General features: G+C 39.0%; 1 protein-coding gene across 1 annotated transcript; it reads right to left on the bottom strand.

Annotated features, from left to right (window-relative positions):
• Positions 1-20,627: 20,627 nt before the first annotated feature.
• On the bottom strand, positions 20,628-26,414 carry KRT12 (keratin 12). The gene is made up of 8 exons (XM_006094961.3): positions 25,875-26,414; positions 25,127-25,209; positions 23,981-24,137; positions 22,760-22,921; positions 22,546-22,671; positions 22,186-22,406; positions 21,203-21,273; positions 20,628-20,725 (listed from the first exon to the last, which is right to left on the bottom strand). The coding sequence occupies exons 1-8, from the start codon at positions 26,400-26,402 to the stop codon at positions 20,628-20,630; spliced, it is 1,446 nt and encodes a 481-aa protein (XP_006095023.1). The 5' UTR covers positions 26,403-26,414.
• Positions 26,415-27,706: the final 1,292 nt, after the last annotated feature.

Below are 27,706 nucleotides of genomic sequence, written 5' to 3'. Positions count from 1 at the left end.
CCAGGCCCCACCACTTACTGTACTGCTTTGCTTCATCTCTAAAGTAGGATTAATAATTTTGCCTATCCTATCGGTAAATGAGTTAGTAAATACCCAGCCTTTAGAATAGTGCCGGGCACATATAGAATGCACATTTAATAAATGTTTTTTTGTTACTACTATTACTATCACTGTGATCTCTGTTTCTCAAAGCCTAAACCACTGTCTAGCCTGCAGTAGGCCAGCAAAATATGAATGAATGAAAGGATAAGATTGGTCGCTGGAATACGGCTAGTGAGGAAGAGAATGACTGGGGAGGAGGTAGGGCAGGGAATGGTGTTTTATTGATAACTATGTGACAAGCCATGCCATCTGCTTTTCTCTGGCTAATACTTGCTTTCATTTTTAACTTCATTCTTTTCTTTATCTCCTGCATCCACCAGGTCACTAATTTGTCACTGTTTGTCTTGTCTCTCTGCAACTGTCCTAATCCAGGTTTTCACCACTTCTGTCCTAATCCAGGTTACATCACCAGCCCCTGAAGTGGTTTTCTTGACTCACTGCTGTGCCACTTAAGATCTATTCTGTTCACTGATGCAAGATTAATGTTCTTGAAAAAGTACTGTCATCACTTTATCAACATACTCAAGCACCTACAATGGATTTCTCTTGTGGATGTATTAAACCTTTTCAATAACCTTGCACTACTCCATCTGTCCAACCTCATGCTCCCTGTGGTGGAGTGGAAGGAGTATTGGAGTCTCTTCATAAAGTAATTATGTGGCCTTGGGCAAGACACTCAGCCTTTCTGTGCCTCATTTTACTACCTGGTAAAATATGGATAATAATAATAGTAAATGTTAAAAGATCTATAATAATAATAATAAATCTCCAATCCAATGAAAAAATGTTAGCATTTCCTTAAAAAAATCCCTTAATTATAAGCAAGGCTTTCTTTTAAATCTTGGCTGAGATACTATGCTTTATCCTATTTTCAGGCTTGTTGCTACTGGTTTGGAACATCCTTTTTCCATTTTGTTGCTTATTCAAATCATTCTCCCTCACTCCAAGCTCTATCTCCTTCATGAGGTTTCTCATGGTTAATCTAGTCATGTTCTTTTCATTTCCTGTGTATAACATAGTATTTTATAATATGCTGTATTATTATTGTTCCCAGTGAGATAAGACATTTAAGTTCCTTTCAAAAGGGAGGATGCCTTATACTCTTGCTGTACCCAGTAGGTACTTACTGTTTTCTGAATATTTTCGTACACCTCAGTGACTTTTACCACTTTATTTTCTTTGTCTTTATTTTGTTCTCTAAACTCTTCTTCCATATGTTTTGGTAATGATACTAGTTCAAAATTTAAATAAAGCCTAGTTGAAGACAACTAATTTCATTTTTCTTTAAGTAAATTATAACATGTGCTTTTTAGATATGAGAATATTGTATAAAAATGATAAGCAATCTAAGATTCTGCATAGGATAATTAAGATATCTTAAAATAGGTAAAGATTTATACCTTAGACAGCGGTTCTCAACCTGTGGGTCGTGACCGCTTTGGTGGTCGAACGACCCCTTCACAGGGGTCGCCTAAGACCATCCTGCATATCATATGTTTACATTACGATTCATAACAGTAGCAACATTACAGTTATGAAGTAGCAACAAAAATAATTTTATGGTTGGGTCACAACATGAGGAACTGTATTTAAAGGGCCAGAAGGTTGAGAACCACTGCCTTAGAATATATATTTTTTAACATTTTGGCTCTCACCTTTTCCTCTTCATTAAAGGTCCCTTTTTTGGTCTTGGATGTGTTGAAAATGATCTTGATACTTATAAATTGCTAAAATGTACCTGTATTTCCAAAATTTCAGCTTTTTAATTAGGAGAATTGACTATTTTGTTTGGTTTTCTGTTTAGCTAGCCCATTAGCATAGTGTAATTTAAGGATTAAATGTAATAATGACTTAGCAAGTTTCATTAGCATGTTATATATATATTTTCCTATTGATTGAGTTAACTTCATTTTTCGAAAGACAATTGCTTACTATGAATTACCTGCAATAGGAAGATAATTTCTGATATGGAACTGAAAATAGAAACATAATATCTCTTAATTTTTATAAAAATTAGTAAAGTTGAAAGTACCAAACCAACTAACCAACCAACCTCTACAGAATCCAATAAAAAGTTCTGTGGCTGTCCCCCAGTCCCCATTCATAAATCCAAGAAAATTCCTTTAGGTCCAGTTGTGGTGGTCTATCAAAATTGATCAACTCAAAGATGGCTGGTAATGAGAGAAAATGACTTTGCTACCAGGTCTTGTTAATTTTTACTTAGGGAGTCTGGGCAGATAAGAGAAGAATAGAAGCGCTGGTCAGTGTGGCTCAGTTGGTTGGAGTGTCATCCCTTTACATTGAAAGGTGGCAGATTCAATTCCTGGTCAGGGCCCATACCCAGGTTTTGGGTTCAATATCTGGGCGGTCAGGGCACATACAGAAGGCAACTGATCAATGTTTCTCTCTCATAACAATCTCTCTCTCTGTCCCTCCCTCCCTCCATCTCTCTAAAATCAGTTAAAAACATATCCTTGGGTGAGGATTAAAAAAAAAAATAGAGAAAATATTGGATTACAAATGGTTCACAGAGACTGGTTAAAGAATATAAGGAAAGCAATTAAACTCATTAAATCAACATGCAAATAACATTTGCAATGTCAGTTCTCAGGTAATTAGAGCTTATAGAACTTGTTGAGACTTCTCTATGTTCCAAGGCCTGTGCTAAGCACTTGACCTGAGTTTTTGTCTCATCAGCTTTTATTTTAACTAAAAAAATTAAGTAGTTTGCCCAAAATTATCCAATAAAGGGGCTCAACTGGGATTTGGGCACAGATCTATTTATCTTCAGAGCTTTTGCTTTAACATAATAAGAAACTCTGACCCGGCATTGTATGTTCCAACCTTGTGACTTAGAAAGTTAACAGGAACATGAGGGATTTTATTTTTTTTCTCAGACTGGACAAGACTTCCTTGTTTTCATTGCATTTGCAATGAAAAAACAATAAGCAGACTAATTTGAAAAGAAAAAGAATGAGAAAAGAGTTCCTGCTCTTGAAGAGGTCAGACTTATAGATCTTGTCTGTATCCAGGCTAGACTCTGTCCTAACTTTTTGAGGGCCCTCCTGCTTGGGGTTCTGGAATTTTCTCTTTGGCAGGATTGGCCAGCTTCAGAACAGTCATTAAAATAACGAATCAGATCAGTTAGTGCTAATCCTTTTATTATGCTGCCTTTCCCAGATGGAGCTAACACCCATTATGGAGATTAACTGCTTCTCATCCGGTTTTTACTTTAAGTCTTGAACACGTGATATATGTCTGAATTAATTCCATAATAAACTATGACATTAATGGGATCTGGGCACTTGGGATTTTCCATTTTCCGTAATTCAAAAGCTACCAAACTTTTTGGTGTCTCTTTTTAAATTTTCTTAAAAAAATGTATTTTATTGATTTTTTACAGAGAGGAAGGGAGAGGGATAGAGAATTAGGAACATCAATGAGAGAGAAACATCGATCAGCTGCCTCCTGCACACTCCCTACTGGGTATGTGCCCGCAACCAAGGTACATGCCCTTGACCGGAATCGAACCTGGGACCCTTGAGTCCGCAGGCCAATGCTCCATCCACTGAGCCAAACCGGTCAGGGCATAACTTTTTTTTTTATTGACACTATTACAGGTGTCTCTTAAAAATATTTTCCATATTGGCCATTTTGGTTAAAATGGGATGCTACGGTTAGAAATTTCTAGTCCTAAAGCTAGAAATGAGTGGATATTTACAGAACCGTGAGATGTTTTCTATTTTATTTTTCTTGACATCTAGAATACATACAAATGCTATGATCTAAATATAACCTAGCGAATTTTTTTTTTTAAAACCAACTATCTAAGGATGAGGCCCCCACAACCTATACTGGGATAACTGTTGTAACAATCCATCACACAGCCATCAAGTTGCTCTAAGAGTAAGAATATTAAGAGTAATTAACTTTGTGCCATATACTCTGTTAAGGGCTATATGTACATTTTCTCCTGCAACTCACTTAGCAACCCTATAAGGCAGGTACTATTATTAGACCAGTTTTACAAAGGAGGAAACTGAAGCTTAGAGTGGTTATTTAGGGTGTCCCAAAGAATGTATATACACTTTACAGCGGATAGCTCAATTGGTATTTTTTTCTTTATGAATAAATTTAATCCATTGGGATTAATAATTATTCAAACTTGTATGCATTTTAGAGGACACCCTTTATATCTTGCACAGGGTAATACAGCTCATAAATTAGTAGCTGAGCCAGAATTGAAACCAGGTCTGTCTTCTCTAGATCCCACACCCTTTTTTAAAAAATATATATATTTTATTGATTTTTTACAGAGAGGAAGGGAGAGGGATAGAGAGTCAGAAACATTGATGAGAGAGAAACATTGATCAGCTGCCTCCTGCACACCTCCCACTGGGGATGTGCCCACAACCAAGGTACATGCCCTTGACAGCAATCGAACCCGGGACCCCTCAGTCCGCAGGCCGACGCTCTATCCATTGAGCCAAACCGGTTAGGGCTAGATTCCACACTCTTAACCACTACCCTTCACTGACAGATGTTTAAACTGTGCTTTGTGGTTTCCAAGACTGTTCCAGAAATCACAGTGGTGAGGATGGAACCTTTTTATTACAGCAGGTCTATTTAGAATAAGCTTGCATTTCCTACTTATACATGAATTAAAAGGAATTTTTAAGATAAGTAGATTTGAAGAATGTCACTTTTTGTTTTTTAGCTGATTTTAAAATGTTATTTTCGAAGATGTTTTGCAAACACTGTGATGTGGATATGTTTTGAGGATAACAGATTTGACTAGGTTAGGGTTGAATCAGTCACAGTGGTAAATTATTTTATGGCAAGTGCTACTTGGCCTGATATTCTAGGTTTGAGAAATATACACAATCCATTTAAGAACCGAGTAATAAGAGCTAGGGTTTGGTGGATTATTTATTTTATCACTTACCCAGATTTTTTTATTCATTAGTTTGTGGTACTTTTCAATCTCATTCACCTCAGTCTAATCTTTGCACCCAGGAGTTGTTCCTACTCAGTGTTCTGGCTCTCTGCTTGAGGTCTGATTTGTTGAACTTGAACTTCCATTGCTGAGGGAGAACCATATTGCTGATCATCTGTTGCATTTGTGAAAGTTGAGCACAGTAGTTACTTTCAGTTTCTGTTAAATTAGATTTAAAGGATTGCTTCTGAAGGAATGGAAAGTAAAAGTGAAAAGATAATTCATTAAAAATTGCAGTGTAGCCCAGCAGGCGTGGCTCAGCAGTTGAGCATCCACCTATGAACCAGGAAGTCACAGTTCAATTCCTGCTCAGGGCACATGCCCAGGTTGCGGACTTGCTCCCCAGCGTAGGGTGTGCAAGAGGCAGCCAATCAATGATTCTCTCTCATCATTGATGTTTCTATCACTCCCTCTCTCTTCCTCTCTGAAATTAATAAAAATATAAATTAAAAAAGGATTTAAAAAGCTAAAACTAGAAATGTAGATTTTAGAAATAATTTTAAAGGTTTTAAAACATTTCTAGGAGATAACAAAATAGTTTTACTAGATTTAGCAAATAAAAACATAGAACTGGCCCAGCCGGTGTGGCTCAGCAGTTGAGCTTGATCCTCAGTGGGGGTGGTGCAGGAGGCAGCCAATCAATGATGTTTCTCTCTCATTGGTGTTTCTAGCTCTCTATCCTTCTCCCTTCCTCTCTCTCTCTAAAATAAAAAAAAAAATAAGGAACCCCCAAGTAAATTTGAATTTTAGATGAACAGTACTTTTATAGTATATCCCATGCAATATTTGGGGGTATATTTGTACTAAAATATTATTCATTGTTTATATGGAATTCCAGTTTAACTGGATGTCAAGTATTTTACTTGGCAAACCAATTGCAAAAATATTTAGGACCAATATAAGATAATATTTTTATTTTTACATTTCACAAAGTGTTTTAATACAAGTGATTCATTTGATCTTTACTGTCACCCTGAGAAGTAAGTTTTGTTGGGAGGTGGAGAAAGGAGAGTTATTATTTTTTAATTAGCAAAATATTTAGACTCAAAAAGTAGCAACTCATCAAAGCATGAATTCATCTAAGGCTTTTTTGGGTTAGTTCAGCGCTGGAAAATTGGGTTTACAGTTGTTTGTATGGAAATAATACAATAATTAATAAATAAGAATACAAGAATAAATTATGTGTTTCTCATACTCAGCTGTAAACCTAATTTTATGTATTTTATGAGCTTGAAGTCATTTACAGTGAGCCTGGAACTATTGATCTCAAGCAGAGTATTAATGTTTTTTAAAGTAACATTTGTGTTGACCTTTGAGAGAGGAAAAGGAACCATATCATTCAACAAAATATATTAGGTTTTATTAGTTCCAGATTACATTCTTTATAGATTCAATAATTATAAGTGTTTGCCAACCATAATTAAATTTGTATAAACTAGATAAACAGTAAATTAAGATATTTCTGCAATTGTTATGGTACTTTTTAGCTAAATATATTTTCTTTTAGAACTTCTGAAATACAGAGAAATAAGTCAAATGCTCCTCTTTCAAATGAAGGCCAAACCATTTTGTTAATTTTTATGCACATCAGATTTTTTCTTTTTAATTAAGTGCATTAATTTATATGATATAATATATGTTACCCAGGAAAAAGTGTTTTTTTTTTTTTAAATACATTTTATTGATTTTTTTACAGAGAGGAAGGGAGAGAGATAGAGAGTTAGAAACCTCGATGAGAGAGAAACATCGACCAGCTGCCTCCTGCACATCTCCCACTGGGGATGTGCCCGCAACCCAGGTACATGCCCTTGACCGGAATCGAACCTGAGACCTTTGAGTCCGCAGGCCGACGCTCTATCCACTGAGCCAAACCGGTTTCGGCAAAGTGTTTTTTTTTATGTAAGACAACTTACCTGAGTTTTAAGGTCCTTGATAGTGGTGCAATATTTGCTATAGTCATGAACTTGACCATCAATGTTTCCTTTTCCAAAATTCCCTTGTGCCATGATCATCACTTCAGTCTACTGCACACCATCTCCATAGCCTGGGGTAGTTCTGCCTTTTCTTTGTCAGCTTCCCATGGCTCCAAGGGCCCATGATTTTGTTACACTTAGGTGCACAGGATGGAGGGGATGGAAATGCATGGAAAGATAGGAAAGTACTTTTCATCAGGGTTTCAAGAGTAGATTATTAATGTCCACACTGATTATAATTAGATTTAGGACAATTGTCTTTAATAAAAATATATATAAATGTAAAATTCAGAGAGGGAGAAGAGAATAAAACTTGCATGGATAAGGAAAGCTGTCAATGAAAACACTAATATAGCTACTTGAAAACTAATCAAATGAGAAAAGGGAAACTAGAAATCAGTTATCTATATGTGTGTGTTAGCACTCTAATTTAACACACCTGCATTGAGTGCTGGCCCTACAAAGCCATTTGCCCTTCCAGATCCACTTTCTACCTTCCTCCATCCTGTTTTCTGCTCCCGGATGATAACCTTGCCCTCTGGCTTTCATTGTGTTTGCCCAGTGGGGACCCAATCAGGAAATTAGAGGGAAGGGAGTGAGTTTGGGGTGCCTATTCCCCTGGCCTCCTCTAAAGCTGGCTGTGGCCTTTCATTAAAAGGGCACATTACATTTCATTACAATGACCCTCTCTATGACTTCCGCTTTCTTAGTCACCTTCCTTTGTCCCTTTGGACATGGGGGTAATAATAGCCACCCCTGGTTGTTTCCCTACACCAGTGGTCGGCAAACTCATTAGTCAACAGAGCCAAATATCAACAGTACAACGATTGAAATTTCTTTTGAGAGCCTAATTTTTTTAACTTAAACTATATAGGTAGGTACATCGTTATTAACTTAATTAGGGTACTCCTAAGCTGGCCTTTGCTAAAAACGTCCTCATTCTGATTGAGGTACGTTCACTGAGGTCGACCCCTTCCAACTCTCCCATCCACACTCGTCTTGTATACTTGTTTCGTCTAGCTCTAGCTCCTTTCCGAAAACCGACTTCTGCACATGGGCCCCGAAGTTTCAATCGCACTGTATGTGCGCCTGCACGTGGTATTTTGTGGAAGAGCCACACTCAAGGGGCCAAAGAGCCGGATGTGGCTCGCGAGCCACGGTTTGCTGACCACTGCCCTACACCATGCCCCACCTTTGTAAATAATCCTTTTATTAAACTCGCTTTGATTTTTTCCTAATTTGAATGTGCCTGTCATTTCCTGCTCATACTGTATTGTACAGTAGGCTTATGTAAAGTCCTTACCCTCCAGGAGGCTAATAGGAAAATGAATAATTGCAATGCCATGAAATAACAGTTAATAAATGCTTATTAAAGTGTAAGATCTTCAAGGGTTGAGACTAGCATCATTCATGCTTCTTTCTTGACACTTAATGCTAGGCATGCAGCAGGTGCCTATCAGTGTGGAATGGTAAAGGGAAGGGAAATGAAGGATGGAGTTGAGTAACTGTTCCAGGAAGATCCAGGTAGCCTTCACAGAGTAGCTAAGTAAACAGTCAGAAACAGACTGGTTGTAGAAACCACAGCCGAAGGCATGCATTCAATACTAGTGGGGCATCCTTATGGACAGCCTTTGGCTTCAGTTTCTTCAAGGTGTATTGACACAAGGGTCACAGGACAGCAAGCATCTCTGGATACATGTAATAATCACCGTATGGAAACTTCCTGCGCTTCTTCCTTCCGGTTCCCCCTCAGAAACCCTGCTGACCTCTGCAAGTAAGATAGGAAGAAACAGAACATCTCAGGAGGGATCTAATTCACTGTGGCAGCCTGTGTCTTGGGACTGCAGGCCTGCTCACCCGCCTCTTCCTCACCTCCTCACTAGATGAAAGGCAGGATAATGGGGGCAGTGAGTGGGAACAATAGGTAGTTTACAAAGAGTTAGCAGGCGTTAAGTAACAATGGAAGGTGAGCTCTCCCCCCAAGAGCCAAGCCTGTGTGCAGAGGTGGGGCTGTTTTGCTGAGTGTTTCCCCAGCTCTGTGCGGGAGTAGAAGAACCGGTACCTACCAAAGTTTCCATTCTAGAATTTGGATCTTGGTTTTGCTGCCCTCTTCCTCTCTGTAGCTTCCCCTCTCCCCCAGCTATCCTGTGCTCTGAAGTTGCTCCCTAGTACCCTGCAGCCACATCCCAGATTAGTTTGTCCTCCCCTGAGGGTTTCCATTTCCCTTATTTCTCCTTCCCTTCTGAAACTGCCCAGCCTGCGTGGGAACAGGTATTAGGAGGATAACCATCTGGTAAGTCTAATGCAGCTAAGGTGTGACTTACTGATAAAGGTGGGAAAGGGTGGAGAGGTAGTCACTGAAGCTATTTACATTAAAAAAAAAAAAGGTAACTTTTACCTAAGTGGAATTTCAGGCACCGTGATGATAAAAGTTGTGGAGAAAGGATTGTTTGGCTTTTTTCAGTTAATCAACTTGACTATTAGATTAGCTGCATTAGGAAAGAGGGTAATGACACACACACACACACACACACACACACACACACATATATTATATACCACAAGTTTTATGGGGTCCTGAAGATGCAAAATGAGTAGTATGTGGTTCTTGCTTTCAAAGAAGACATATCTTCGGGAACAGAGGGTAGGTGCTAAGTCATAAATAATTACAAAAGAAGGTAAGGAATTTAATAATAAAGGTTTATATAAAACACATGAAGCACCAAAAAAGAGAAACCAGCCTCTAGAGGCCTTAGGGAGATGCCATTCGAATAGAGTCTTAAAAAATGAGTCGGAAAAAAAAATGATAGGAGAGGGACCAGCCTGTAGGAAGGTGGTGTAAACGTGTCAGACATTTTAAGAATTGTGAAAAGTTTGGTTTGGCTGGGGCATAATGTCTGTATGAGTGAGTGCCAACAGATAAGATTGGAAAAACAGGTCGAGGCCAGATGGGGAAGGACCTTGAATACCATCCTAAGGAATTTGGACTTGGTCCCACAGTCAGGGGGTGGACCATTTAAGGTTGCTAAGCAGGGGATGGACATGTGAAGTATGGTAGCAACCATCTCAGGTAGAAATTATAGTTTAACTTTAACCCTGCTGTTTGGCTTATGTACCTATTTGCTTTGTTTAACAATGGACAGGTTATTTTGATTTTCTGAATTATATAAATCATCCCATTTGATTAAATGCCTTATTGATTGTAATGTGAATATCCCATGGGTTGTGGTCATACTGGTCTTAGAAAGCACATTTTCCTTTACCTGGGAAGGACAGCACAGTTATCCTAAGGTCAGAGGGCTCTAGACCCAAGGGCTCTAGACCCAAAACTGTAATTTAGATAACATGCCTAAGTTTAACCCAGGTTACCCAAGGGCTCTAGATAACATGCTGTTTCTGCTTCTGTAAACTGCTTTTTTGCGAACCAGGTTCCTCATTCCAAACCCTGGGATGTAATCAGTACCTTGTGATTTTTTGCCTATATAACCCCGGAGCTGCGACCATCTTGTGACTATGAGATTTGGGAAAGCAAAATGGCCCCTCATAGTCCCGGATTGCAATAAATGTGACTCTTTAATTCGACTTCTTGAGGCGTCCTTCTGTGATTCGTGGGGTACATTACGACACATGATCTTAATTTTTAGAAAGATAACATTGTTGGCAGTGTACTAGATGGACAAGAGGGATACTGGAGGTAGAGAGATGAGAGGACGATTTGCAAGAGTCTAGGGGTTGGGAAAGAGACAATGAGAACTTCAAGAAAGTAGCAGTAGGGTAGTAAGAAGGGGGAGATGGAAGACAAACGGTGGCTCTTGACTATTGACTAGTTACCAGTTGAGGACAAAGAGGGAGGGAATCTTAAATGACAAGAGGTTTCCAGTTTTGGATTTGGGAAGTGCCATGAACTAATATGGAAATGCAGAGGAGGAGCAGGTTTTTTGGGAAAGATAGTGAGTTCAGGATAAGGAAGGTTGGGGATGAAGCACCTGTCAACATTTAGGTATAGATATTATTCCATAGGCAGTTGCAGTGTGGGTCTGGAACTTGTGCCTAGATTTGAAGTTATTGGCAAAGAGCAACTATGAAACTAACTGAATGGGATTTCTCAGGGAAGATGAATAGAGATTAGGAGCAAGGATAAAACCTCAAGGAACTATAACATTTAAGGAAAAACAAAAGAGGTTGAAAGGAAACACTCAAAGAAAAAAGAACCAGGAAACAGAAGTTTCAAGATTTGAGTTTCAAATTCTGCAGAGAGATCAGGGAGAAACCGGACTAGAAAAATGTCCATGATATTGTCACAAAACCTTGGAGACCTGAAAGCAAGACTTTTCTGGACAATTTAGGCACAGAAGCCAGGCCATCTGTTACGAGGGAAGCAAAAGATGGAGATGGAATGAAGCCATCTGTGTCTCGTATTGCTGCAGCATCATTCTGAGTGGGTGTAAAAGACAAAAGAATGGTGAGGAGGGAAGTAAGGGTGGAGTGAAGACAAGATTGTTGGGTGTAGAATGCAGAAGCAAGCTCATCAGTGCTTCTGGTAACAAACAGAAGGAGAACACTCGGAGAGCCAAGAAGTGATGTAGCACGTAGGTACCTGGAGGGAAGGAGTAATCAGAAATAATAGTGATCCAACTCAGTGAAGCCTCAGTGATGTAGGAAACCACTTGCCGAATGATTGATTTAAACTTCATTATAGGGGACTTATCATAAAGAACATTTAAAAAATGATGGGAAAAAATCCTACATTTTAGTAGAGGAGTCACTGTGGTGAATGTGCATTGAGTCTGGAAGGTGTGTATCATTCTCCTTTGTACTTTTAAAATAAAATGACACTCTTTCTTGCTGAAGGGCTGTAGAACTCTTCTTAATAAATTAATCCAGGAAGCCATAACCAGTTGCCTAGGTCAGATCCGCGTGAGCTAAAACGCTCTATCCTTTCTAGTTTAGATGGGTTGTTGGGGATTCTGGTCAGCAAAACTACAGAATTCAGCCAGAAAGGACCTAAAGGATGGCTTATCTTTTGAGTTTGATGTGGAGGAAAGTTAATGTGCTGTTTGACGAAGAGTCTGTGGGTATTCTGACAGACATAATACTGAACTAGAGAAATTGACAGAAAATTTCAGAATGAAATTCTCTAGACCACCAACACATTCACTGTCATGGTGTCATCCAGGACAGAATTTGCAAGAGACCTTAAAAGTCATTTCCAGGTTTTAAATCCTAGTGTGTGATAAACTTTTTTTTTATTGTATAAACTCTTAACAACTTAACCTTTATAAGCTTTAGTCTCCTTACATGAGAAATAATATTTAATGCATGAATTTGAGACTACCAATTTACATAATATACTCAAAATGTTTGCTTGGTAGGTACTCATAAATGTTAATTCCTGTCTTTCTTCCTTTGTTAAAAATATTTAAAACGGAGCAGAGCTCCATTATCAAATATCTCCGGTATCTACTTGCATATTTCCAGTGAAGGGAAGCCCATTGTCTTTCTGAGTGTTTCTGTTTTTGAGCTGCTCTAATTACTAAAAAGTTGGTATTGAACTGAAACCTGCCACACAGAATATAGCTTGCATTCTGCCACATAGAACTTAGAGGTTTTTGGATATTTGAAGAGGGTTATTCTACCCTCATAAATCTTTTGTTTTCATAGCTAAGGGGTCACCAGTTCATTCATTTGTTCCTTAGATGACATGGTTATTTACTTCCATTTATCATCTACGTTGCCATTACTTGGATTGCTTATAAATCTGTAGGATTGACCTCGCTTCTTTTTCATTGTCTTTACTATTAGTTCAAGGAATATATTTTTTGAGGAATGCATGTTAACTGTGTTTTATTCCATTGCATCAATTTTCAGCATAATATGACTTCCAGAGATGTAATATAGCCCAGAATTTCTTGTTTTCCTATTAAATGTATATAAATTATTTATTTAAATTTAGTAATTATTAGTTACATAAAATTCCCCTCCTCCCTTGGTTTCAGGGCTTGGTTTCAGACAGCTCAGGTGTCTTGAACACATTTTAATGGAAACTTGTTTTACTTACTTTTTGGGTTCACCCTTTTATCCTGGGTGTGGGACCAAGGCTTGTCACTTAGACATTTCTGATCATGGTGTTGATTAACTAGTTGGCTTCTAAACTGTAATTATCTTCCTCCTTCAATTAAAGTCACATTTCTGTATTACAACATGAACTATTGCAAAATCCAATAATTCACATTGGAATTGTATTTCCCTGTAAGCAAACTTTCCCTGACAATTCATATTTTTCTTCTGGGTTATTCAAATGTCAGATGTTGCTGTTACACTATTGCTGAGTAGGAATTTCCTTAAAGATTGATCAGTGGGCACTTTGTAATATTACTGGTTCTGTTTTCCTATATCCTCACTTGCTGTAATATAGTATTAAAATATACTGTGTTATTATTTCCAGATTTTAGATTTTTGAGTAACTATAAACTAGAGCCATACCTATGTGACTGCATCAGTGCCAAAATGAAAAATTCAATCAACATATGCTTTTATTTTAAACTGTGCCAAATTATGTGATCGACTCATAATTTTCATTGGATTTCAGTCAATCCTTTTCTCTGAATTTTTCAATCATCTTGACAATGCGTAAACTGAATGTGATGTTTTTAAACATCACTTTGACCAAGGTGTATTTAGCATGCTTACATTCTGCTAGACACTGCGTTAAGTCTGGGAATTAATTTCTGATGACCAAGTAATTATACATGGCCCTGCCTTTGAAGAGGAATCAGGCACACAAACTCATCATCTAAAAATAAAGGTCAAACCACCATGGTCAAAGAATATAGGATTCTCAGAAGATGGTCACTTAGTCTTGTGGGAGAGCAATCTTTGATCCTGTTTCTGCCATTTTAACACTATCATTGAGATTTTATATACTCATCAAGGCTCCACTCAAATGCTTCTTCTGCAGTAAGAGTGGCCCTGGTCCTCAAGCCCCAGCCCTATATATTCTCCCTCTTCTAAACTTCTGTAGCATCTTGTCTGCACTTTTTCCTATAGGCAGGTCTCTTAATACCTCAAGGTAAACTTACTTGCATATGTCTATGTATGCTCACAGTTGTTTCTGAACTACCCAGTAAATAGAAGTTTGATTTGGAGAAAAGTCTATTTTAGATAGAATACCTTGGTTAACTAAGGGGGAACAAGTTCTGTTTTGGTCTAGACAGATAGTGATGACTAAAATGTTCATTGGGTTCTCCTCCCTGCTGAAACCTACCTTCCCCTAGAGCGATTCTCATCTTCCCACTGGTTAGCATTCAGTTCTCCTTGCTCCTTCCTTCCAACTCTACAAGCTGTAAGAACACCTCCCAGAGTCACATAGGGGAGGGAGATCTTCCACTGAAGACTCAGTGGGGATTGAGTCAAATTCTCCCACCTTCACATCATCCCCTGAGGGCTTTTCCTTACCCCCAGCCTCCAATTAATGAGATAGGGAAACTAGGCTTTATTGTTCTGCTTTATCTATAACACCACCAAGGAATGAATTCCTAGTGGCCTGGATCCAATTCTGCAGTGTTTGTTCCAGGATTATCTCTTGATTGGACATGAATTGTATTGTTGTTTTTTAAAAAAACAATGATGAAAATTTATCTTATTATTTATTAGCCTACTCAGTTACTTTTTAGATAAGTTAGAGAAATTTAACATTAAAATTACTCTACCATCCAGAATTAGCACATAAAGTTGTTTAAAATATGTGTCCAGTGAAAACATCTTAAAAGTACCTTGAAGGTACTTTTATATCATGAGAAATATAGTATAAAATGTAATTAAATATTTAGGGGTATCATAATTTAAACATATGCCCTGTAAGTAAATATCCATTTAACAGTATGGGTTACTCCTTTATAAAACTTCTAAAACTCATAAAAATGAATGAGGAGGTGTCATATCTTCCAAAGGGAGCCTCCTCACACCTTTGTTAAATACTCAGCATATACTGTAGGTGGGGCCATGACATTTTTGCCAATTAAAAATGATCATGACTTACCTGATTTCATCTGCACCAATGCAAGAAAAATGTATGAAGTTTTATCATGTATTTATCTTTAGTTCATAAAAACTGAGGTTATTTCCAATAGACGATGTAAAGGCTTACATATAGTTGGTGCTAAATAATTATTTGTTGAACGAATGAATGCACAAATAAATGAATATGTGATGCCCCACATGTGTACATAAATACACCAAACAGACTGTTAAAAAAAGTTATACTTCAGCTGGTTAAAAAAAGTTGAATTGCAGTTCTATCCACTGGAAATGTGAAGTTGCAGCCTTAAGTGATTAAAAAAATCCCATGGTATTTGCAAATAAATTTTTTAAAATGGACATACTTTTCTCAGCAGAAACTGCATGTCTATATAACTGTAGGAGGTGGGCTCCAAGCTGATAACTCTAATGAACATATTTGGACCAGACAGGTTCATGGTGCCCTGTGTTTATGGTGTTTTTAACGAGGTTCCTACAATGTGGAGCTAATGTATTAGACATATTATTGTCTTTTGTAAAAGATGAATCATTTCAAGTTGAGTAACTTGTTATGAGTAACATGATGACTCACTGAGCAAAGCCTGAAATACCATCTAGTTTCTATCTATTAGATCTTACTAACTCTCTGGACTGTTCTATTAGTATGATTAATGCAAAGGTCTGCTTCTAAGGGCTGTTTCCACGATTTTTCTCAGCAGCTAAGATTCACAGTCCATTTAATTTGAACTGAAGAACAGAGAGGTAAATAAAACCACTAGAAAGCAGAAGAGCTTGATCCCAAACCAAGGCAATCAGCCTTTGTATCTGTGTTAACTGCTGTGCTCAGTGGTGTGCTGGTGTGAACCCGTTCTCCGGGGAAATATGTATGTAGAGCCCAAGTTCCATAGTGGAAATATTCCCATCACAGCCAATGCCAAGCTACCAATGGCTTGATAGCCAGATTGAAAAAATTCCTGAATATCAGTTATCACTGACGAGCAGGTGGAAGCCCATCCTAGCACACGGTTGATTTATCCTACTTGGCCTTTTTGTGCTTTCAACGCAGCACCACCTTGAAGAAAGACTATTGAGTTATTATTATTATCCTTTTAAATTTAACTTTTATGATGTATGGTTTACATATAATAAATGTACCTGTCTTAAGTGTACAGTTTGAAGAATTTTGACAAATGGATATACCCATGTAACCATTACCATAATCAAGATACAGAACATTTTCATCAGTTCTAAAGTTTCTCCTGTGACTCTTCCCAGTTAACCAGTTAATCCCTACTTCTCCACCAGTCTGCTTTCTGTCACTACAGATTAGATCCCCCCCCAGCATTTCATATAAATTGAATCATACAGTATATATTATTGTGAGTCTGACTTCCATTGTTCAGCATAATGGTCTTGAAATTAATCCATGTGTTTTTGCGTTAGTAGTTCCATCCTTTTTTATCGGTATGTTGTATTATTCTGTTGTGTGGATATACCATAATTTATCTATTCTCTTGATGATTATTTTTCAACTGTGAATTCTGGTCATCATAAATCCTTTTATAAAAATGTTGCAGCCTTAGCTTTTAAAAAAATATTTTTATTGATTTCAGAGAGGAAGGGAGACAGAGAGAGATTTAGATGAGAGAGAATCATTGATTGGCCGCCTCCAGCACGCCCCACACTGAGGATCGAGCCTGCAACCCTGGCATGTGCCTGGATTGGGAATCGAACTATGACCTCCTGGTTCATAGGTCAACACTCAACCACTGAGCCACAGCAGCCAGGCTTGCAGCCATAGCTTTTAAAAAAATTTTTAAAATTTTTTATTGATTTCAGAGAGAAAGAGAAAGAGAGAGAAACATGATGAGAGAGAATCATTGATCAGCTGCCTCCTGCATGCCCCCTACTGGGGATTTAGCCTGCAACACCAGGCACATCTTGGTCATGGTGAAAAATGCTGCAGTGAACATAGGGGTGCATATATCCCTGCAAATAAATATTTTCAAAATTTTCAGGTAGATATCCGGAAGAGGGGTTGCTGGGTCATATGATAACTCTATTCTTAATTTTTTGAGGAACCTCCATACTTTTTTCCATAGTGACTGTACTAGTTTACTCCCACCAGCAGTGAATGAGGCAGTTTTTAAAAAGTTTATTTCCTAAAGTTCCAGTAGGTGGCACTCTTGCAAAACCCAAAAAAGTGATTGCTTTGGCGATGGATGGTTGATTTGTAGATTGTGACCTACTTGCAAACTCATTTGTTCTGGATAGCTAAAATTCATCCCCTCCCCAATTATCAAAGTTATACATGTGGTTTGTTAACCATTTACAAAATGTTCAATAGAAAATACAAAATACAGGGTGTTCCCCCCAAATGTATACACACTTTGAATAATTATAAATGCAGTGTTTATTAAAATACATTTCATTTCCAAAATTGAGCTGTCAGCTGTTAAAGTGTGTATACATTTTTTTTGGTCACACACCCTGTATTCTTCAAACTGCTAATCCCCAAAGGATAACCACTATGATAGGTTAGTATAAACAGTATTTTCCAGACTTTTTTTCCTACCCTGTACACAAAACATGCATAAAATTTATATTAGTAAAGTTTCAGATCTTAAAATAATCATAAGTAATGTTTGTCTTTTGTTGTCTGATCCTGTAGCTTTTTTCTCTCTTTATGAATTTCTTTCTTTAAAGACAGACCTCTCACTTATGCAGTGCATTAATGACTAAGTCCAAAAGGATATTTCATGTCTGTATTGAAATAGGGCTTGTGGTCTTGTGAATGAGGGCTGGAATCTCATGAAAAGGATGCTGTGCTAATTATATTTCTTGGCAGTGAGAGCAGGGCAAAGTACCTGTAATAAGAAATATGATGCCTCCTTTGCCAACCGAAGACTGTAGAATATTTTCACCGAGATATTATCAGAATAAGACAGTGATTTTGGATGGGGAACTTTGTGAAATCCCTGACTTTTTTTTGGGATAGTCCTCCTCCTCCGTAGAATAAACGTAAGGGCAACTGATTGCTCGCAGAGTGACCAATCTAATGACCAAGCCAGAACTGAAATGCTTTTGTGACCTAATGTTGAAGGTCACACATTGTCACTTGTTCAATAAGTCTACTCTGTTCATTGTGGGAGGGGACTATACACAGGGGCATGAGCACCAAGAGGTGAGGATCATTGGAACCATCTTGGAAGCTACCACAAGAACTAATCAATGCACAGATGGTCACTTTCTTTTTTTAAAAAAAATATTTTATTGATTTTTTACAGAGAGGAAGGGAGAGGGATAGAGAGTTAGAAACATCGGTGAGAGAGAAACATCGATCAGCTGCCTCCTGTACACCTCCTACTGGGGATGTGCCCGCAACCAACGTACATGCCCTTGACCGGAATCGAACCTGGGACCCTTCAGTCCACAGGCCGACGTTCTATTCACTGAGCCAAACCGGTTAGGGCCACTTTCTTTTTTTATTTTTAATTGAGGTATAATTGATATACAACATTATATTAATTACAACATAATGATTCTATATTTTTACATAATACGAAATGATCACAATATGTCCAGCTAACATTCATCCATTGAGCATTACTTTAAAGCCATGACAGTAGATGAGGTTACCGAGGGAGAGAGTGTCGAGAGAGGAGACAAGAGGATTGGGCCAACATTCAGAGGTCACAAAGAAGAGTCTGAGAAAAAGCTTCCAGTGAGATGATGTCTCTGGGAGCCCAGTGAAGAAAATACTTCCAATGGAAGGGAATGTTGAGAAGCTAAGTTAATAGCTAAGAAATAACCACCAGATTAATACTTGTGCAAAATCCCTTTTTCCTTTGAATCTCACAGAATTCAGATGTAGTTGTAAGGAAAACAGATGTTATGTAAAACTATTTGCAGCCACTCCGAGTACTAGAAAAATGACATTATTTGTTATTTGTGGGCTATGGACCTTGTTCAGGAAAAGACCTCAATAATCTCTTTGGGTCTGAAAAGTATGGTTGTCCTAGGACACATTCTGGAAGGCGAGGGCAAGACAGAGAGTTGAATTGCTATGTGTAACCAAGCGAGATGAATGGAGTACCCAAAACACTAGCAAATATTAAAAGCAAGTGTGACTTCAGAAAGCTGCATGCTGAAGCAGGTCATCTTAAAATGGCATTGATAACCTTCCATGGGCTTTTGCACTCAGCACTGGAATTCGTCCAGGCTTGCATGATCCACCCTCTCCCTTCTGCTCCCTTTCACACTCCTCGCTCATCAGTTCCCCTGCGTTCTCCATCCCATTTTGGTTCTGTACAGCAAATAATAACAGGACGCAAATATTGAGTACTTGCTAGGCACCAGGATCTGTTCCTAGGGTTTTATGTATGTTTTCTTATTTAATCTTTCCCACCCCACTTTAAAGATCAGGAGCGCGAGGCACACAGGGATTGTTAACTAGCTGCTATGTAGCAAGAGCCAGAATTTGAACCCAGTCTGGCTTCAGAGCCCGGGTTCTGAATCATTAAATCCTGCTCTTGTTTTTTCTGGTTTTGAATCTGTCCACCCAGATTGAACCACCATCTACTCAGGCTTAGACTTTGGCTGCCCTCTGCTCCAACCCAGCACATGACATCTGCTATTGACTAATGTGTCTGATTCAGCCCAATAGAAGCCCCAGCCTTGGTGTCACTGGTATCAGATAGGAGGAAGGACATGGCAGCAATGTTTGTTCACACCTTTGTGGACAATGTGTTTCCTCTGTTCCCATTCTCCTTCCTCTGCCTGGTTGAGTTCTTTATGAAACATTTAGTTGTCCCCTGACATATTGTTCACTTTCTCCTCCATGTGTCCTTTGAACTTCTATTTGCCCTATCTCATTGTATCGCCACTCCTAGAAGAGTCTCTAGTCTGGCACACTGTAAGGGCTCAGTAAGTGTTTCTTATTTGAATGAAAGAAGGTTCTAGAAAATTAACAGGACAACTGTTAATGCCCGAGAGTGGACAATAGAATTTTGCTGTGAACTTGATGGAATAATGTACAAAGGAAAGGACTTCAAAAAGGAACCTCTTAACTTAATCTCAAACCTTGATATGTTTATCCCACTGTTTATCTACTTTTCTTATTAATATTTCACAAACCTCTATGCCCTTGACATTATTGCTGGAATCAAGAAGATACAGATTTCACACTATTACCATTAATCTTTTAAAATTAATTTTATTAAGACAGTACTACTTGATCAAAGCCCTATGATTAAGAACATGTTCCAGATCACTAGAAGAAAGTTTATTAAAAGACTACTCCAGGTCCAGAAATTTATAAGGCAATTTTGGTTTGTTATAAACACCAACATGGCCACAATGACTCATAGTTGAGTATTGTTTCGGCATGGCAGAAAGGACTCAACGTGAATAGGAATCTAAAGAAAATGAAACAAAAATAGAGCTTGACCTAATATAGCATCTTACTCTGAAAGGAATAATTTCTTCTTGTAAATTTCTTGTGCCTAAGGAAGCAATCATGGGGCAGAGCTTGTGAAATTTTATATTAGTGCTTCAAATTCCTGAACCTGAGATGAGACCATCTCCTCGTTCACCACGGTCTGGATAACTGTTTTGATTTTTCGGGGTTTGGGAGGGTCTAAAGATAAAGAGGGAACAAAGGGGGCAAAAGTTAGTGTTTCAAATATTCACCTAAAATTGGTTGTTATTTAACTTAACCTTCTATATTAGGTATTGACCGATAAAACCCTTCAAATTTAAACTTTCAAAAGTGATTTTCACATTCTAAAAAATGTATTTTATTCAACGAAAAGGAAATACGTTTAGTGTTGTCCTATGCACAAATGAAAATATGTTTAAGCATTTAAGTATGGTTATGGTGCTCATAATACTTCTTTGCAGAGTAGAATTTTTTCTTCCTGGGCTTACAAGACATTTTAATACATTACAGACTACTCATTTTTCTGCAGGGATGCATAAATGGTTTTTCCTTGGCTCAGTATATAAATATACTTTAAATTAATAATGCTGCAGTATTCAATGATATCTTATAGTTTTAGTCATTAATAAATATGACTGTGACTTATTCTAAGTGATTCTTAGGGAATCTGCATACCTTTAGCAGAATCAGTGGACTGTGCTTGAGATTTGGAGTCAGTCACAGGTGAAGTTTCATCCACACCATCACTGTAGAGAAAACGAGGGAAATGATATCACATCATGCTTTCTGGAATGAGGAGAAATAAGGAGTTTGCTATTTGGACTAAAAATTGGAAATGTGCCTAAAACTATAGACAAATAAGGAAGGGGTTCCAAATTTCTTGATCAAGAATAATTGAATGATAATATTATAATAACCATGTATGGTGCCAGGTGGGTACTGGAAATATTAGGGGAAATGCTTTGTAAAGTATGATTGTCTAACTACTATGCTGCACACCTGAAACCAATACAAAATAATATTGAATGTAACCAATAGCTGAAAAATAAAATTTAAATTAAAGACCTCAATTGGCAAAAAAAAGCAATGTCCTAGTATTATAACTGAAAAAAATAAAAGAGTGATTGAATGACTCACCCTGAGAGTAATCAGTCTGTACAGTGCACCTTTCAAACCCTGCCAACATCTGGATCTCAAGGTGAAGCAAAGTGGCCATTAATGGAGGATCTGGTCTCAGAGTTGCATTTTCTGACTTATAGCCCTGAGTTCTTCCCAGTGGGTCATGCTCCTATTACTTTTAGAAAGTTTGCTACAGTAGGTCTGAGGTGGTTCCAGATGGCTATTTGAAGTATCATTCTTAGTACCTGGAGACTGGTATTAGAACTCAAAGTGGGTGATTTTCTAGTGCTCCTTTGCAGAATGCCTCTGTCTCTGGTGCCGTTGTTCATCCCAGCATTTTATGAATTATTATCAAGTAAGACAATGGGTGACAACACTTTGCAAAGTGTAGAGTGCTTAATAAACCCAAGACTTGTTTTTACTAGATTTGTTATTTTTTGTCAACTAAAAAACCCTTTCTTCCACTGCCCCCCCCCTCCAAACTCCACTCGGGGGTTGGTCAGCCACTGAGGTTATTTCAACCTCAGTTATCTATTCACCCTTGGGCTTCGCCATCCAGCAGGTCACGGTAGGTCTCGATCTCCAGCTCCAGGCTGGCCTTGACGTTCAGCAGTCGCTGGTGGTTGGCGTTCTGGCACTCTGTGTCCCTGCGCACCTGGAGCAGTTGCTCCTCCAGGCTGCGGATGAGCTGTTGCACCTGGGACAGCTGGCCGCAGTAGTCCCCCTCGGTTCGGGCCAAGGAGTCCTCCAGAGATGTCTTCTGCATGCGGGAGAGAAATGGCACAGACATAACAATGGAGGGGGCTGAATGAACCAGGCAAGCCAATGGCCTAACGTAGGTTGGATGCAACATTTTCTTTGGAAGTTGAAACGTTGCTGCGTCTCTGCGCGGGCCCTACCATGGCGAGGTGGGACTGGAGCTCCATCTCCAGGTTTTGAAAGGCGCGTCTCAAGTCGGTGATCTCGCTCTTGCTGGACTGAAGCTGCTCAGTGTTGGTGCTGATCTCCTTCTCGAGCTCCCTGCTCTGCCACAGAAAAGAGGAGCCAGAGGACATGAGTGAGTGCTTTTCTGCTAATGTCTCAAACAAGGCCTTTTGTGTTCGTTAGTGCTACCTTTTCAATGAACCAGGCTTCCGCGTCCTTACGGTGCTGCTCAGCGATCGCTTCATACTGTGCCCTCATGTTGTTGAGGAGCCTGGTGAGGTCCACTCCTGGGGCAGCATTCATTTCTACACTGACCTGGGCGGGGCCGTCAGACTGGAAGCTTTGGAGCTCCTGGGGGCAGCAAGTGAGAGAGGAGTGCAGGGGGCTGTTATGATTTTGTGGGCCTCTTCTTCTATAACAAATATTACACATTATATTTTATGACTGAGTTAGTATAAGTCACACATATTAATACAATATATTAGAACATTTTTAACCCCAAAACTAATATTTCTCTTTTGATTTTAAAAGAACTGAAGACATTTTCCTGGGCCCCTAAAATTACCATGGGCTCCAGGTGCTGTGCCTGCCATCCCTAATGAATGAGTTGGCCCTGCTTCTTGGGGACCAGGGCCTTACTAAGAAGGGAAGGCCTGCTGAAAACAGTACATTTGGGGTTTCAGCTACAGCTGCCAAACTGAGGGCAGCAGATGGTACCTCGGCTTCCACACCGTTTCTATCACAGTCATTGATTTCCAGTAGAAACCTCCTTAGAAGCCTATTGCTAGAGTCATGACTAATGCCCATGCTACCTACCAGGTGCTGATAGGCATTGTGGCATATCAGAGTTCTCTGTGTGTATCACACAGGGTAATGCCGCTTTCTCGACATATATAACGTTATGTATTATTGATAGAATTTGTTTTTTAACTGTAAAAAAAATCACTAGATCAGGATAATTAAAATTCTTACTGTCCTTACCTAATGATGAAAATGACCAAATCAGAAAGTGCCTTTTATCGGATAAACTTTAACAGGAACTACTGTCAATACCACCACCAGCAGCTGGCACATAACACACACACACACACACACACACACACACACACACACATACACGCACGCACACGCACGCACACGCACGCACACGCACGCACACACGCACGCACACACATACACACACACACAAGAAATTAAAATGGCCATTTTAACAGGAAACTACTGTCAATACCACCACCAGCAGCTGGCACATAACACACACACACGCACGCACACACATACACACACACACACACACGCACACACACAAGAAATTAAAATGGCCATTTTAACAGGGAAATATGTATTCTCCATATCTGATCTAATTCCAGATTTGTAAATTTGAAACTAAAGCAGCCCTCTGTGGCTGACCTCCTCGTGGTTCTTCCTCAGGTAGGCCAGCTCTTCCACTAGGCTCTCGATCTGCATCTCCAGGTCGGCCCTGGCCAGGGTCAGCTTGTCCAGCACCTGGCGCAGGCCGTTGGTGTCGGCCTCCACGCTCTGGCGCAGGGCACGCTCATTCTCATACCTGAAAACCAAGTGCAAAACAGTTTAAGGAATCAACACACCCCTGTGAATAAGGTGCCTGCATTCTTCAGAGCTATTTTGTGCATAAATCTGTGCGACTATATTAAAATGGCAGCATTGCAATGTATGATGCTGTTTTTGCTTTAATAACTGTTCTGTCCCCTTTTTATGATAGTTTAATGATCAGTTGGAGAGAATTGAAAAAATTATGAGGTGATGCTTTTCTCTCAGCAATGAACCCCAATAGCACTGCATCCCAGGGAACAATTTCCCCCTTGGCCGGCTGCCCTGGCTATGAACAGTAGCAGTACCTCTCTAGGAGTTTCAGACAGAATCCTAAAAGCAGTTGAAAATAAAATAATAACTAGTCTTTTTTTTTTTGCTTAACTTTTACTCATGTTTTAATTTAAAACATTGATACTTCTTTAGTAGCTTTTACCAGGATTTTACATGTTCAGGATCATCACCACCACAACATTCTGTGTGAAAATTTTGTGGAGCAAAATGGACATTAGTATTTCTTCTTTATGTCCAGAGGGTGGAGTAGGGGGAAAGAGAGAATATAAAAATGAGGGCATGGTTAATATTTTAGGTGTATGTGTCATCAGGAAAAAGATCATTTCATTTAACTCCCGGGCAAAAACATTATTAATTCATTTTGATACATGGAAGGTGGAGCTTTAGGACATCGGTGGAATTATTGTGTCACATCATGAGTCAATAGCACATTACTCGTGTAGGGACATGAAATTAATCCATAGCCCTACGTTTAAGCAACTTATACTTCAGGACATGTAATGTGCGAGTTGTATTGGAATCTAGTTACTTTCTAGAATGCCCAGTGTAAATTTACCAGAACACTGACTGTATGGGGCAGGTGAACTGCAGAAAGTTTGAAATATTTGCCACCAGTGAAGGCAGGAAAATAGGGGATAGGAAGAAATGGTGGGACATGTCAGTTTCCATTAATCTATCTTTTATTCAACTCACTTCATTCTAAAGTCGTCGGCAGCCAGTCTTGCATTGTCGGTCTGTAAGATGAGCTGGGCATTTCCAGTGCTGGCAGAGATGATCTGGCAAAACCGGGGAGGACACACTGAATAAAACCCTAAAGTACCAGTATTATACAAATATGTTTTCGACAGATAATTTTTAGGTGATGTTAAAATGCTATTTTATTAAGAGTTTAAGGCAATTAAATTATATATATACTCTGTGTGTGTGTGTGTGTGTGTGTATTGATTTCAGAGAGGAAGAGGAACAGAGAGATAGAAACATCAATGATGAGAGAGAATCATTGATCAGCGGCCTCCTGCGTGCCCCACACTGAGGACTGAGCCCACAACCCAGACATGTGCCCTGACCGGGAATCAAACCGTGACCACCTGGTTCATAGGCCGATGCTCAACCACTGAGCCACGTCAGCCGTGTGGCAATTAAATTTTTAAAAGAATATATATTGATGGAATATTTTAAAAGTTAAGGAACATACATTTCCTACAGAAAGTGGAAATAGAGTCCCTTTATGGTAAATGGTAAAATGAAACTAAATATTTCAGCATGAGAAATTTCTTCAAGTATAGTGGAATTGAAAAAATTATCACTGTTAAAACACTGTAATAGCAAAAAAAACCCACAAAAACAAAAAACAAACAAACCCAGAAAAAAATAAAACACAAACAACAACAACAACAAACCAACATAATTCCCAAAGCCCCTCCAAAAACCATATTGTTACCTTATTCCTGAGGTCTTCAATCAGTGGATAATATTTACTGTAATCATTCTGTGACCCAGGATCTTCAGTCCCAGATCCTCGTGTTTCATACCACACATGAATTTTGTTTTCTAGCTCAGTATTAGCCTCTTCTAGAGCTCGAACCTTATGTAGGTAGGAAGCCAATCTGTCATTAAGATTTTGCATGGTTTCCTTTTCTGATCCAGAAAGAAGGCCTCCATCATTGCCAGAGAGAATACATAGAGAGCCCCCTCCTGGGCTTCCTCCAAATCCAATCCCCAGGCCTCCTCCATAAGCAGTGCCCAGCACTCCTGCGCAGGAACTTCCAGAGCCACCACCAAAGCCTGAACTAGAACCAAACATGGAAGCAGCAGAAAAACCTCCCCCATAGCCGCCTCCAAAGCCAAGGCCGCTTCCCCCATAGCCACTTCCAACACTGGAGGCAGACATGCCCCTGGCTCTGCCCAGTGTCCCACTCTGGGAAGACAGCTGCCTACGCAGCTCAGAGTACTGCACTAAGAGTGACATGGTGCTGGAGAGAGCCACAGCCTGGGGAAGGTGGCCAGAACCCGAGAGGAAGCAGTGGCAGCCAGGCACAAAGGCTACCCTTTTATAGATCATGAAATGGGTGTTGCAGTTGAAAAGTTCACTCTCTCCATTCAAAGATATAGGGTTTCCCCCCTTTTTGACCAACTCAACCTCTAAATGATTAATGCATATTGAAAATTCATTGGTATAGACATAATTGAATAATTGTGCCCATTAAATATTTGATATACAGAAAAGGAAATCTGGGTGGAGTAGAAATGGTTGTCATAAGGAATTTTTCTTCTCCAAATTGCCTGTATACAATCAAAATGGGCTATCACTTGCGTACAGAATCAGAAGGAATGTACCAAGTTCAAAGTGTGCCTCAGTGATTTGATCACACAATATGGGAAAACAACTTCAGTTTTTGAACTTGGAACCAATTTTGTGTTGAAATGTATACTTTCTAACTCTAATGTGTATATGTAAATTTAAATAATTTTGCTCGATATCTATACATTGTGTTTACACATTATACCCTTATGTTTCTATACATATTATGTAATATCCTGGTCTGTAAGTTTCTTAGTTAGGGACTATGTCTAATTAATTTTTTTATCCTGAGTCATAGTCTAGTGTTTGGCTAAACTTTATCCACGCACTCCTGGAGTTATTTCACTTGAAAGAACTTAATCCTTAATATGCTTGAAAGTGTCATTTAAAATTAATTTCATTTGAAAATGACTTTGCTCTAATTTTCTGGTATGCTTTGGCCAAGATTTATTCTGAATTCAATTATAAATGGGGAGCAACTTCAGAAGTTGCAAAGAAATATTCTCTGTTTATTTTGGTGGGGGAGTGGAGGGAGGGCTAAGTTAAATAATCATAACTATTCTGGAGTTTTAGAAGTGGAAATAATTTCGTTGACAGCTGTAAAAATGTAGGAAGGTGGGAATGCATAAAACAGAAGCAATCTTGGTCTTGTTGGCAAAGTGATTACATAAGATGAGGCAGAGAAGAAAATGACTAGAACTAGGGTGAACTGTTAAAAAAGATTATATCTTCATTTTCATAGAGTTTCCGGAATACTCAAAATGGAGATAATTATTTATGTGGTGTTTGTAAATCTTTAGGTTTTTATTAAGTACAACTAGAGGCCCAGTGCACGAAATTTGTGCACGGGGAGGGGGGGGGAAGGAGGGACCCCTCAGCCCAGCCTGCACCCTCTCCAATCTGGGACCCCTCGTGGGATGTCCGACTGCCAGTTTAGGTCCGATCCCGGCCTGATTGCCCCTCACTGCCCC

Source organism: Myotis lucifugus, unplaced genomic scaffold, assembly GCF_000147115.1.
Source record: "Myotis lucifugus unplaced genomic scaffold, Myoluc2.0 scaffold_146, whole genome shotgun sequence".
Classification (NCBI taxonomy): Eukaryota; Metazoa; Chordata; class Mammalia; order Chiroptera; family Vespertilionidae; genus Myotis; species Myotis lucifugus.
Note: the sequence above shows the minus strand (reverse complement) of the source record. Positions and strands in the feature narration are given on the sequence as shown.